Source organism: Podarcis bocagei (genome assembly GCF_964188305.1).
Source record: "Podarcis bocagei genome assembly, chromosome: 1".
In the NCBI taxonomy this organism is placed as follows: Eukaryota; Metazoa; Chordata; class Lepidosauria; order Squamata; family Lacertidae; genus Podarcis; species Podarcis bocagei.
Window position 1 is genome coordinate 70,249,269 of NC_138125.1, and position 12,566 is coordinate 70,261,834.

The following is a 12,566-nucleotide window of genomic DNA, read 5'->3' on the forward strand; positions in this document are numbered from 1 at the left end:
CACTCTCCTCCCAAAAACCACAACTATTTTGTCTTTTATGGAATATTAATTGTACTATTGTAGCAGTGGTTTTAGTCTGTAACTTTTATCTTATTGAACTCTGCTTTGGTAGCTTTGGGCTGTGGAGCTCTTTATAAAAATATTGCATATAAATGAACACAGAGATTGGTTACAGAAGGCTTCACCAACCCCTTCTATTGCTCTGTTTCAGCTCTGTCCATTTCCATTTCCCCTCTCCTGTTCCCATCCTCTCCCTTCCAGGCCGATGGCCTGCATAAGTTCAGAGAAGCATAGATCTGATGTCTTTGGTGCACATAAGGGAGGGTCAGACTTGTCAAATAATAAAGTTTGGCCATGACACTTGAAGTTGGTGTCATTTTTGCAATACTGTGTGGGCTAAGCACCTAAAGAAGTTTGGTTAGAGCTATGCAAGTTTAGACGGTGGGCAGCATGTCCATACAAATAAGAGATGCCGCTAGAAATAGGAATAATATGCAGAGTGTCTCTATAGTGTTTGACTTTGACCCCATTGACTTTTAACTGCTTTTGTTTTTGCTTGTTTGTCTTTCATCTTTTTGTGTACTATGTTAGTTTCGTGTAAGGCACCTTGCGTATTTTTGAAGAAAGGTGGGTTATAAATTCAGCAACAACAATAACAGTGTCACCCAATGATGCAGCAGCACTCGGGAGTTCTTGGGAGGGTACGCAGAAAAAGAGACTGAATTATTTCTCGAGAAGCACATAATAACAAGCAACAATCATGCAATTAGAGCCATATAGTTAGCAATCAGAAGCACTCGAACAAGCGGTGAACAGGGCCGGGACTTTAATTCATTGCCAAATTGGGGAATTACTGAATACATGCAGCCAAGGAGGAAGGGACCCGGCGGTTTATAGGCGCCAGGGGGATTTCCCTGGCTTCGTCCCAGCAGCAGATCAATGAGATTCTAAGATGAGGAGCCGCGTTAAGAGCTGCCCGAGCAATAATCGCCTTATTTGCTTCGAAATACCTTATTGACCCCCTTAGTCACGGTGGGCGCCGCAGGTGGTGGCAATAAACAGGAGCCAAATAAAAACAGCGAGGCGCAGCAGGTTCTCTAAGAAGCAGAGGAGAGAGGCTGGGCTGGAAAACGAATAGAATTAACCTTTTCCTCTCACATTCGGTGAGGGCGGTAAAACTTCAGCAGGCCTGGTGGGTGAGTTGCAGGAGCCTCTTAGCTTAATCTGCGCCGCAGGTTGGCTCCCCTGGCCGGGAGTTTCCACCACGGAAACGCCCTCGCGCTAAGCGCGCGCGTCTAACAACGCACAGAGCTAGCGAGTGAGCGACTGAGAGGGAGGCATGCAATACAGCAGGTGGGCCTCTGACGAAGCCCCGCCCCTCCCGCGTCCCCATTGGTCGGGCGATCGGCGCCGCCGGCGCGCTCTGGGCCGGCGCGCCTCGCTCATTGGAGAGGAGGCCTGCCGGTCTGCGGGCCGTACACACCGACTCGCCCGCTCGCGGCTTCCAAGGGCTGGCTTTGGAGCGGTGGCTGCGAGGCTGTGGGAAGCAGCGCCGACGAGGAGAACAAAGTTTTCGCAACATTTGGGCACCTGACTCCGCACCTTTCCACGCGCCTGGCGTCCGGGGCGAAGCTGCTCAGCCTGGAAGAGGACGGGTTTGCTCTTGGTGCGGCTCTTGAGGGGTGGGAAAGCAGAAAAGTTTTAGGCTCTCTTTTTATTTTATTATTTTAAGCCTGCAGGAACCTCGAGGCGCCAACTCTCGCCTCAGCTCTTCTTCGGGGTAGGCAAGGGATGTTCCTCGTCCGGGGAGCAGCCCCCGTTTCGCATGGGAACTGATTGACTTGAGCGGCGTGCTCCGCGTTCCCCAGTTCTCGGAGAAAGTGAAGGCAGGCTGTTAATAATATACACGCCGACTATTTCTTTATAGCGTGCCGTGGGTTTGTGGGTTTCTCTCTCGCCGCCCCGTTTGGTAACCGGACCACAGGGTTTCCTTGGAGCTATATGGAGGGATCTCAGCATGGTTTGCACCAGGAAAACCAAAACTTTGGTGTCCACCTGCGTGATCCTGAGTGGAATGACTAACATCATCTGCTTGCTCTACGTGGGCTGGGTGACCAACTACATTGCCACGGTCTATGTGAAAGTGCAGGAGCCGATCTCGGAGAAAAAGTTAGAGGAAGACAAAGGGGACACTTTAAGGATTATAGAAAGGCTGGACCATTTGGAGAATGTCATCAAGCAGCACATACAAGGTACTTCGTCTCTTCCTCCAATTTTCTTGGTTTAAATCGTGTCTGCAGGTTGCACTAATGCTTTTTTTTAAACTGTGCGCGCGTGTGTGGTGGTTCCCCCCAGGTCAAATGCCTTTTGCCATGGGGCGGGATGGAGGAGGGCGAGATGGGGGGGCGGGGGACAGAGAGAAGAGAGATCCATTCAGCGGGAAGAATCGGGGGCTTTGTGCAGCAGGCTGACTCTTCCTGGCCAGGCGAAAGTTCCTTCGTGGCTGCTGCTGCTGCCGCCGCCTCTTGCGGGCTAGCTGCTTGGCGAGCCCGCCGGCCCGGCTGCAGCAGGAAGAAGAGGAGCGCGGGCTCCGGTTGCGGAGCTCGCACGCTGTTGGCTCGGCTAAGGGACGCCCTGTTGGCTTGATCTTTATTTATTCTCTCTCTACCCCCCCCTCCCACCCGCACCACCTCGACTGAAAGAAGCTTTTGGGTGAGCGAGCGGCAGGGGGCTCCTGGAGGCTGCTTGGTGCTGGCTCGATCCCCCCCCCCCCTTTCCCTCCGCCGACCGCGAAGAAGTTAAATGTAGCCGATGCCCTCCCGGAGCCTCCACCGATGGCCGTTCCCAACCCAGAGCTTTGCAGAAGCCAGCAGTTTCGGGCATTCGCACGACGCCGATAAGATGGTGAGCCTTGCTCGGCCAGGAATGAGCTCCGGGGACGCGCGGTGGCTGGCTGCGGGGTGTCGATCCCATTCAGCAGCGGAATCTCCTAGGCGCCGAGTTGGGTGGGCGCTGTGGGTGTCTCCGTTGCTGCAAGAAACCTGCTAGGAAATGGTTGTTCAAGCGACGCTGGGTGGGAAGAGTTGGGAGAGCTTGCTCCATGGAGATATCGGAGCCCCCCTCTTACGATCCGTTGCGCTGCTTTCCTTGGGGGGGAGTTGTATTAGAGCTGTTTCTCCTTCTCTCTTCGCCCCTCTTCCCCATCTTCTGTCCTCCAACTCCTGGCCTACTATGATTAACTACTTTTGCATATGCATATAATATCTGGGGGTTGGGGTCTTTTTTTGCGTCTTGTTTATTAGAGTGTGCTGGTGCTCTGGTATGGAAGGGCCATTTAGGAGTCTGGTCCTGGCTGTAACGGTGTAATTCGTGGCATGCTAATTTGATCTCTGCCTGGCTGGCTGTATCTTCCTAAGTAAAGGATGGAGGGCTGCAGCAGACAGGTTACCAAAAACGACTTCATTCCCAAGATGCTGCTTTTGGCCTTCCTTGTTTCTCTCCCATGCCTGCCCCAATGGTTGTTGGCATCTCCCATGCACTCAGTGTGTAATGTACTCTTTGCTTGCATTTTTGACTGGGTGGGAAATGTCATCCCAATTGGTTTAGGAGTTGGTAGGTAAGGAAGAGTTAAATCGTTTCTCTCTCCCTTACCCCAATTTTCCCTTGCATTTTTTCTGGAGGGGGGCACCCTTGACATGTTTTAACAGATTTCATTGTGTTTTTCACTTCCTGTGTTTTAGATTGTGAGATAAAAATAAGACTACAGTACATGTAGTTATTTGGTCTGCGCACCTGTGGGATAGCATCCATTATAAGCTCTAGGAATGTAATGTACTAGAATAAGATGTCTGGTAACACCATCAAGTACTAACCTACTTTTCCAGGGGGGTTGCGGGTCTATTCAGTTCTTTTCCTTTGTCTCCCCCCGAACCTAATAAAAGAATTATGCATCTTTTACAGCTGGCAAACAGACTTCCTTTCTCCTGGATCTGCTTTTCCCTCTGTTCTAGAATGCTAGAGCTGTTACTCAGTGAAAATATGTGAAATGAATTGCAAACAGAATATGCTTGGGACCTAGGTTTTTGTATGTAAATGGTGGTGTTAGAAGGTCTCTCTGCAGCTTGCTTCCTGGGTTTGGTTTGTTATGTGTATAAAGGCAAGTTGTTACAATGCACATTTCTTCCTCCGCCTTTCTTTTGGAAAAATCAGGGCAAAAAGCTAAAACAGTTTCCTTTCAGGATACAATGTGAGTCTGCCAGTGGTAAACTTTCTTGGTGTTGTCTTTGGGATCCTAGAACTTGGTTTTGTTTTTATTAAGGAGGAACATAGTCTTGTTATAGCAGCACAAGGCAGAGTGTTTTTTGTTTTTTTTAAGTAATAGAAATATAAGGTGCTCTAGTTCACATGAGGTCTCTGGAGTCATCACTCCACTAGGCTTCTTTCCAATACTTTGTCTGACACACTGTCCTAAACAGTTGGCAGTGGCATAGTCAAACGCCAAAGTCATGGTTTGTGATATACTGCTGGTGTGAAAAGATGGACACAAGAAGGGGTTCCATGGGAGAATCTGCTGTGAAACACAATACTTTCTACCAAGGGTGCCCCAAGATATTTAGCCACCTGAGGCAAACCACAAAATGTACCCTCCTCCCACAATCCATAAAAGAATGTCTGAGTAAGATCTACATAGGGAACAAGGGTGGGAGGAGACCAGCAGGGCTTCCTATTTGCCAAGAGGCTGCTTGGCAAATAGGTGGCATGGGGGAGGGATGCCAAGGAGTTGTCAGATCCAGCCTCTAAGGAGTGTGCCACAGCTGTCACTGGCCACCATAGAAGTAACAGCGGGTGAAGCATTCCTTGGAGGCTGGATCTGATGCCCTTGTGGTTCCTTGCTTTCTACATGTAAACTCTTGGCAGCTAAAGGAACTTGGATAACAGGGTGGGAACAAGGTCTGCTGGGGATCTTAGAAGTGCTATGAGTCTGGGACTAGATGTTCTTCTGAATAATACATAAGGCTATTCTTTATCAGGATAATGCTGGACATAAGCAAATGTAGGAGAGTACAATCATTCTTTTATTAGAATTTGATCCTTAGTACGTATGCAGATAGGGACGCGGGTGGCACTGTGGGTTAAACCACAGAGCCTAGGACTTGCTGATCAGAAGGTAGGCGATTCGAATCCCCGCGATGGGCTGCTCCCATTGCTTGGTCCCAGCTCCTGCCAACCTAGCAGTTCGAAAGCACGTCAAAGTGCAAGTAGATAAATAGGTAACGCTCTGGCGGGAAGGTAAACGGTGTTTCTGTGCGCTGCTCTGGTTCTCCAGAAGCGGCTTAGTCATGCTGGCTACATGACCCGGAAGCTGTACGCCGGCTCCCTTGGCCAATAAAGTGAAATGAGCGCCGCAACCCCAGATTCACTCACGACTGAACCTAATGGTCAGGGGTCCCTTTACCTTTTAAGTATGCAGATAATTGTTGCTTTAGAATATATAGTTGTTGTGTTGAACTTGGCCTGAGATTCTGAATCTGATTTCACCGATGAATGGACAAGCATGAGTAGCAATCCTAAAATGAAACAGTTGTGGGTCATTTTACAGAGAAATTAATATATTATTCCATACAATTTAGATCACAACAACTGGTGGCTTCCATCCATTTCCAAATACGTCTCTGTATGAGGGAGTTGTGAAATTTGTTCCAAGAAAAGAAGTGGCCACTTGAATTTGAAGTGGTTTACCTTAATTAAATAAAGAGATCTGATGTGGTGTGGTGAAGGGGGTAAACTCTGACGCAGAAAGGGGCCAGTTTGGATCTCAAACATGAACTTAAAAAAAGTGGCCATAAGCCGCTTGTGCTAGCTTTGCAGCATGATCCTGTACATATCTACTAGGAAGTAAGGCCCATGGAATTCATTGGGCCATACTCCCAAATAAGTGTGTATAGGATTGCAGCATCACCATCTGCATATAGGGATGATGATGCCAGTCTACTTTACAGGGTTGAGCCAGTGTTATTATCTCCATAAAATATGAAGATAAGGAGGATGAAGCTTGAAAGGCTGTGATTTGTCTATGGCTATTTAGTGAGTTTATGGTTGAGGGGAGATTTAAAGCATGGACACTGCCTACTGTACATGGTTAATCAATGGGTTACTGAGCTGATATGTCACTCGCTTTTGACACTCTCTGAAATACTAGGTTAAAAACTAAGAATTTTTTATCTGTTCACAAAAAGTGAAAGTCTTATATTAAAAATATTAGTTCGTTTGTAGGATATTGGAGAAATTCTGTAAATAATTACTGGAAGAGAGGGGGGTTATCAAGGCCTTTCATTGGACCTTAGTAGACTCTATAATGTAGTGGCATTCAAAGTGAAATAATGCACAAAGATGGCTATATAAATCTACTGTGTTCTGCCAAACACAAAGATTTCTTTGAGTGAATGGCAGGAAAATGTATCTGGCAGACGCTCCCAAGGAAACAAAATGGGAACACAGTATTGGTTTGGCATGAAATTGCATCTGCCAGACCTTTGAGTGGCTGCACACAAAAGCTAAAGAGAGAATGTAGCAACATTTTCAAGGTAATTGAAAGGAGGCTGTCAGGTGCCTATATTTTGACCCCAAACAGAAATTCAACAGTTCCAACAACTGGAAGAGGTCTGTAGACCAACCCAAATTGGGATCCCACTGTAATTTAAACTTTAATCATAATTTTGTGGGCTAAGAAAGGACAGCTGCTTTATTGAATTCTGGAATCAATCAGTGTGTATGTGTAGGTAAGAAGAAATAATGTTTCTTGCCTCCAGGATAAAATGTGGTTTGATACAGTGCGTGGAATAATGTAATGAAATAGAAATCTTTATTGGCAACAAATTTAGGACAAACAGTAGTTTCTAGCAAATGCTTTCTAAAAAGTTACTCGATAAAGTTATGGAAGGTCGAAAGCTATACTCGTTAAGGATATGAGATCTTCTGCACAGGCGGTAAAATTTTCATTTCTGACAAAGTCATCTGTTTCTGTGTGAACACATGAGCTCCTTGAAATGGTTACTTACACTATCCTTTGTACACACGATAAGAAAATAGGAGTTGCTTTGAAAGGCTCCTTGTGGCATTCTCAGACCCCATATGACATGTTCGGCACAGGAAAGCTTTGATGCCTCTAACTTAATACCAACCATGTGAAGACTTGAGGACCACAGTAACTATGAAGGTGTTCGACCACGCCTTGACTTAAGAAGATGAGGAGTGAATGTGCCTTCTAGCCACACACAGAGAATTCCTTCATGTGAAATGGCAAATGAAGCAGGATGACTTTCATCAACTATAGTTCCCATTTTGCCTGAACTCGGAAACTATGGTTAACTGCATTGGAGCAAGCTAGGATACAATTGCATTAACTACCTCACTATTTTTTATGATTTTCATGTTACTTAGCAGTGAATAGCTGAATAGTATTTCTTCTTTGGGAGCTACACTAAGTAAACTGGGGGAAAACCCCTCTGATCACTGTAAGAATCAGTAACTTCCATTTTCCTTAGAGCCTACAAACAAACAAACAAGCAGTTTTGAATTCTGATAGTGTTTCCCTGCCTATCTCCACTACCTTTTCTTTTGTTTCCCATATATAATATTTTACAGTATAAGGTTCTCAGAACCGGGGGCTTCTCTATTATAACTACCTATTAAAGTGTCAGGCACACTGACGGTGCTATATAAATAATAATTGATTATGATGATGAAGATAAATTGATCAGTTTTCCAAATACAAATTCCATGATGGATGGCACTGCTGTGCTGCAAATAGCTGAATTCTCATGCATTAACTTGGCTTAGGTAATGGACTTTTTAATATGTGATTTTTTTGGGGGGGGGGAGAAGCACTATTCCATGTGTTCCACAAATTGTCCCACTGTGTTTTATTTTCTGCTTTCATTTATGCAGTATAATGTTGTACAGTTGAAAGGTTTCCACAGTAAATCCACAATCTAAGATGAAGAGATTCATCATGATCATTTATTCGTATGCCACTTTTCCATAGTTAAAATCATGCTCAAGGCAGTTTACAACATGCAAAAAATTACATAATTGCAAAAATATAGCAAAAGTAGTCATAAGTAGTAAATAAGTATATCAAAACATACATAACAAAATCAATTATCCCACATGTCATAATGCAATTGAAAAAAGATACTTTTGTTGTTATGTTTTGTAACATCTCCAAAATTAAATCTTGCCCCCTAAAAAAAACAACCCCTATGCAATACCCTATCCCAAGAGTCTGTAGGCATCTTGAGAAAAGTAGGTCTTGAAGGACCTGCAGCAAAGATCATTTTTAGCCTCTATGGCAGCCTTGGCTTTTGTAGCTGGAGTCAGCTAATCAAATAGTTAGGGTGACACCCTCTCAAGCCTGGCGGAAAGAGACTTGCAAGGCAGGGAGCAGGTCTTGCAGCTTTCAGTCATGGAGTTGACTTACAAGCATTGTAAAGACATAACCTATCCAAACATTCTAAATTAACCTGCTCCCCTCTGTACCTTTGACAAGTTCTAGAAAAACAGAATTTTGAGGTGAAATAAAAAGATATTGTGCTGAGTAGAGGCATGATCCTGACAGAGGTTAGCAGTTTAAAAGCCTCAGTTATCTTGGTAGGGGAGAGAAGCACACATATACATTTCAGTGTGAGAAATGTGTTTCAAATGCTCACTTTTGCCTTCACTTATGACATTTAAACTTTCTTATCTACTTTTAAAATATGGAGTGCAGCTACCACATAGTATAGTGTTGTTAAGTACATTTACGTACTAAAAATTCTTCAGCTGCAATTCAGACAGCATATATGTCAGAGCTGGAACAGCAAGCTGCTACATGTTCAGGTATTGTGCTTTGGGCCAGTTTGTTTCCTATTTTAACATGTGGTTTTAAAAAGTTAATTATTGTTGGATCTTAGAAACACTGTACTTTAAAACACTATAAAGAAGATGTTCAGTATCCCTTGCAAAACTTAAGTTTTTCCATGTTGGATTCATGAGGAGCAATGTTTTCCCCAAACAAGCCCTTTCCCACCTCCTTATTCCTGAGTTTACTTGCATGTCAGTGTTCAAAATGACTGAGAATTCTTCAAAAAGACTACAGTGGAATTTGAAACTGGTCTTGCTAGAGTCTGGTCTGGCAAGTTTTTTTTTTTTAACTTATTAAGCAACAATTATTAAGTACTTAAAAGTTTGCTACCAAATGCTCATTCCATCTGATGTGAACGGAATGGTTTATTACTCCAGGAAAAACTAAGTTGGGGAAGCTCCCTCCATTTGTCTCTGTGACCTTTCGGATTTGAATATCTAGCAGGGTAGGTGTTGATATGCTCTCAGATCTTCTCTAGTAACCCCCCCTGCACTTTACTATTTCCTATGCTCCAAACACTGCTATTGCTTAGAAAAAATACAACTGTTGCAGTGCAGCAAAATGACTGTTCCTTTATAGTGTTCAGATCAGACAGTCTTTGGATCAGAGAAAGAGGTAAATCTTCAAAATCAGAAACATTTTCTTTCGGTCTATGTGTCTCATTGGAAAATTCCTGGTACATTTATATCCTGATACATTCCTGATGGAAATAAAATATGGCAACAGCACATTTACAGAAGGATCAGTGGCGGAACAGGTTGTGTGTGTGTGTGTGTGTGTGTGTGTGTGTGTGCAGAACATCCACTGTTCAATCCCTGGCATCTGGAGCTAGAGCTGGGAAAGCTTTCTGTCTGAAACCTAGAGAACTACCTCAATTTAGGTCCATTTAGCAGTGTGGACAATGCTAGATGGGCCAGTGGTATTCTCTGGTATATAAGGCAACTTTCTGTGGTTCCACTGAAGTGACAACAAGCTAGGCTGATTAGTAGGGATCACTTTCAATGTATTCCTATGCAGCATAGTATTTTGAGATGTGCATATATGTGCTTCCGCTTTCATTAAGCTGGGCCCAAATGACACATCTTTTCTCATGCCTTGAGGGACATGCCACTAATGGTAGATGCCACTTCTGTGGAGTTTGAAGATTGCTCCAGAAAGTTGTATTTGTTATCTGTTTATTACATCTGTACCCCACCCATATAACTGACCACAAAAGAAGAGGCATCAATGTAAGAAAGCCAACCCAAGGGCCCAGGAAGTTGTTCAGCAGACATGAACAAATCTGTTTTGGGGTATGTGGGATCTGGGAATAATTTGATCAAACACAGCATCAGAATCAAATGTTTTTGCAAGCAGAACAGTTACAGAAAAGTAGTTTAAGTCAATTACAAAATCAGAGCTAATGGGAGCCATTAAAAGGAGTGTTCATGAATGGACCAAGCCCACTCTTGGCACACAGATGTTTGTTTGAGAGTCTGCGATTCATTTTATTCATCTGTAGAAGAGAGTTCATCCAGGATAATTCTGAAAACCCAAAAATTTCAACAGGCTGGTTGAAAGCTGAATAAGGATTCTATCCTACCTCCCAGTCTAAATTAATGACAAATGACACTTTATATTGGGGAGACGCCTTTCAACAGATGGCCTTAGATTTGCTATCCCTGCTGGAACAGACAACACCACCTGCCTGTACTGAGTGAAGGACCAATAACTGCCTCTGTTTGTTATCCCTGCTGCTGGCTGGCAGATAACATCACCTTCTACAGCAGAGGGAGGCGCTGAGTACTTCTGTGCTGTGTTTCTCATCTCTGCTGCTTACACACAGAGCATCAATTGCCAGCAGCAGCAGGAGGGTCCCAAGGACTGTTCCCATTTTACCATCCCAGCTATGGTCATTTGACTTCACAAACTAGGTAGCAGAAGGACAGTCCAGTTCTGATTTTTAAAAAATTATATATATGTGTATATATATATATATATATATATATATATATATATATATATATATATATATAGATAGATAGATAGATAGATATAGATTTAGTGTAAAGCGCTTTATGAAACTTAAAATTGTTTTATGCATTTTTAGTAACAGAAATGTGGACAAGCAATCAAAGTAATAAAAAGAACAATAACATTAATAGGTTTCATTTGCCACAACATTGACATTTTCGAGAAGTTCTGGCAAGCCGCCAAACCTCCCAGGACACTTTGAAATCAGCCTTGGAGTATTGAAAGGATACATGTGCTGATTGACTTGAACAAAACACCAAGTAGTGAAAAATCAAAGATGGTAAGAAAATGTTTTCAGTCATCTCTTTTGTCCACTTCCACTGCATACCACACTTCTAAGAACAATTTAACAAGAGGCTTTGAGTCTTTAGGCTAGAGTAGTGAATCACCTAGCATTCGGTTTTTGGAGAACACATTCTTTGAAGCTTTTCATCCAGTTCATCAAGTCATAGCTTGCCATAGACTTGATAAATAGTCTGGTAATCCCAGCATAAAATAATGCTTTTTTTTACTGTTGCAGTGTCCTTGGGGCTTTATCTACACACGAGAGAGTAACACACCTGGAAAATTCAGGTTATAACACCACCTGCTAAAGATGATTTGGTCAAAAATAAGGGGGCTCATAATGTTGACAAAAGCACAGGCAGTGCAACTTTTGGAAACTGCTTGCTCTTCTAATTTTTTTCAGGAAATTATACAGTTGGTCTACTCAAAGAATGCAAAAGCAAGATAGCTTTGTGCAGAGTAATTTACCTTTAATCAATAAGGTTGGCAACTAGCTAGGGGTGGGGGGTGGGGAACTGCTAGTCTTGCCTGCTTCTGTGCCTCTAACCCGCAGTCTGATGCACAGAAATCAGCAGGCGAAGCTTTTTGTAGCACTAAGCAACACATTATCACCTGCTAATGCTGCAGATCAAATCGCTCTTAAGCAGACTGCTGGGGAGGCTGGCCAAAAGATGGAAATGCAGCTCTGTAACCAGTGTGTGTGTGTGTGTGTGTGTGTGTGTGTGTGTGTGTTCCTTCTGAGGATTAAGGCTACGTATTTCCCAGTCAGGTAATGCTTTCATGTGGGACAGGGGAGGGAATTTTTTTTACTGCCTAAGAGCTGCATTTCATCATATTGCCATCTACAGGCTGCATGCCTATGGTGGGTAGGGCAACAGACATGATTCTTGCCTTTGTGCAGTAGGCTGCAGGACTCTACAGGTACTACTCAAGGCGAGCAAGAGGCATTAGTACAGTTCAAAAGCATATTGCATCCAGGAAAAAGAGCTAGACGAAGGTGCGGAATGTGGTTGGAACCTAGGGAGAGGCCCAAGAGCTCAGTAGAGAGGACTGTGGGACTCTGGTTCCCCACTCTTTATTCTGGATGATAAAGGAGGGTCCTTAGGCATGTGGACTTGACTTGTGTTCTGGTGAATGTGACTAGATGCCCACTATAGACTTTCCCTGTGCAACACAGGAAAGATCAGGGACTAGTGGGGAGGGGGATTGCAACGTGTGTGAGGGAAATTGGGGGGAGGGTGCTTGCATGTTCACCCCTTTTCCTATACATACTTTGAGTATTTGCATGTTGTGGTATATGCATGGACATCATGCTCACCAGCATGCAGGAAGCCTTGTGAATTTGTGGTTTTACATTACATTTTCA

At 43.9% G+C, this 12,566-nt stretch overlaps 1 protein-coding gene across 2 annotated transcripts in view; it reads left to right on the forward strand.

Annotated features, from left to right (window-relative positions):
- GALNT18 (polypeptide N-acetylgalactosaminyltransferase 18) overlaps positions 1-12,566 on the forward strand; it is a 364,667-nt gene that overhangs the window by 84,974 nt on the left and 267,127 nt on the right. Inside the window, exon 1 of one of the 2 annotated variants that reach the window (XM_081180631.1) lies at positions 1,529-2,252. The exons of the other annotated variant lie outside the window; for it this stretch is intronic. Coding sequence (XP_081036757.1) covers positions 2,018-2,252 — 235 coding nt within the window. The 5' untranslated portion in view covers positions 1,529-2,017. Of the gene's footprint in view, positions 1-1,528; positions 2,253-12,566 lie in introns of those variants that run through there. 2 annotated transcript variants of the gene reach the window in all.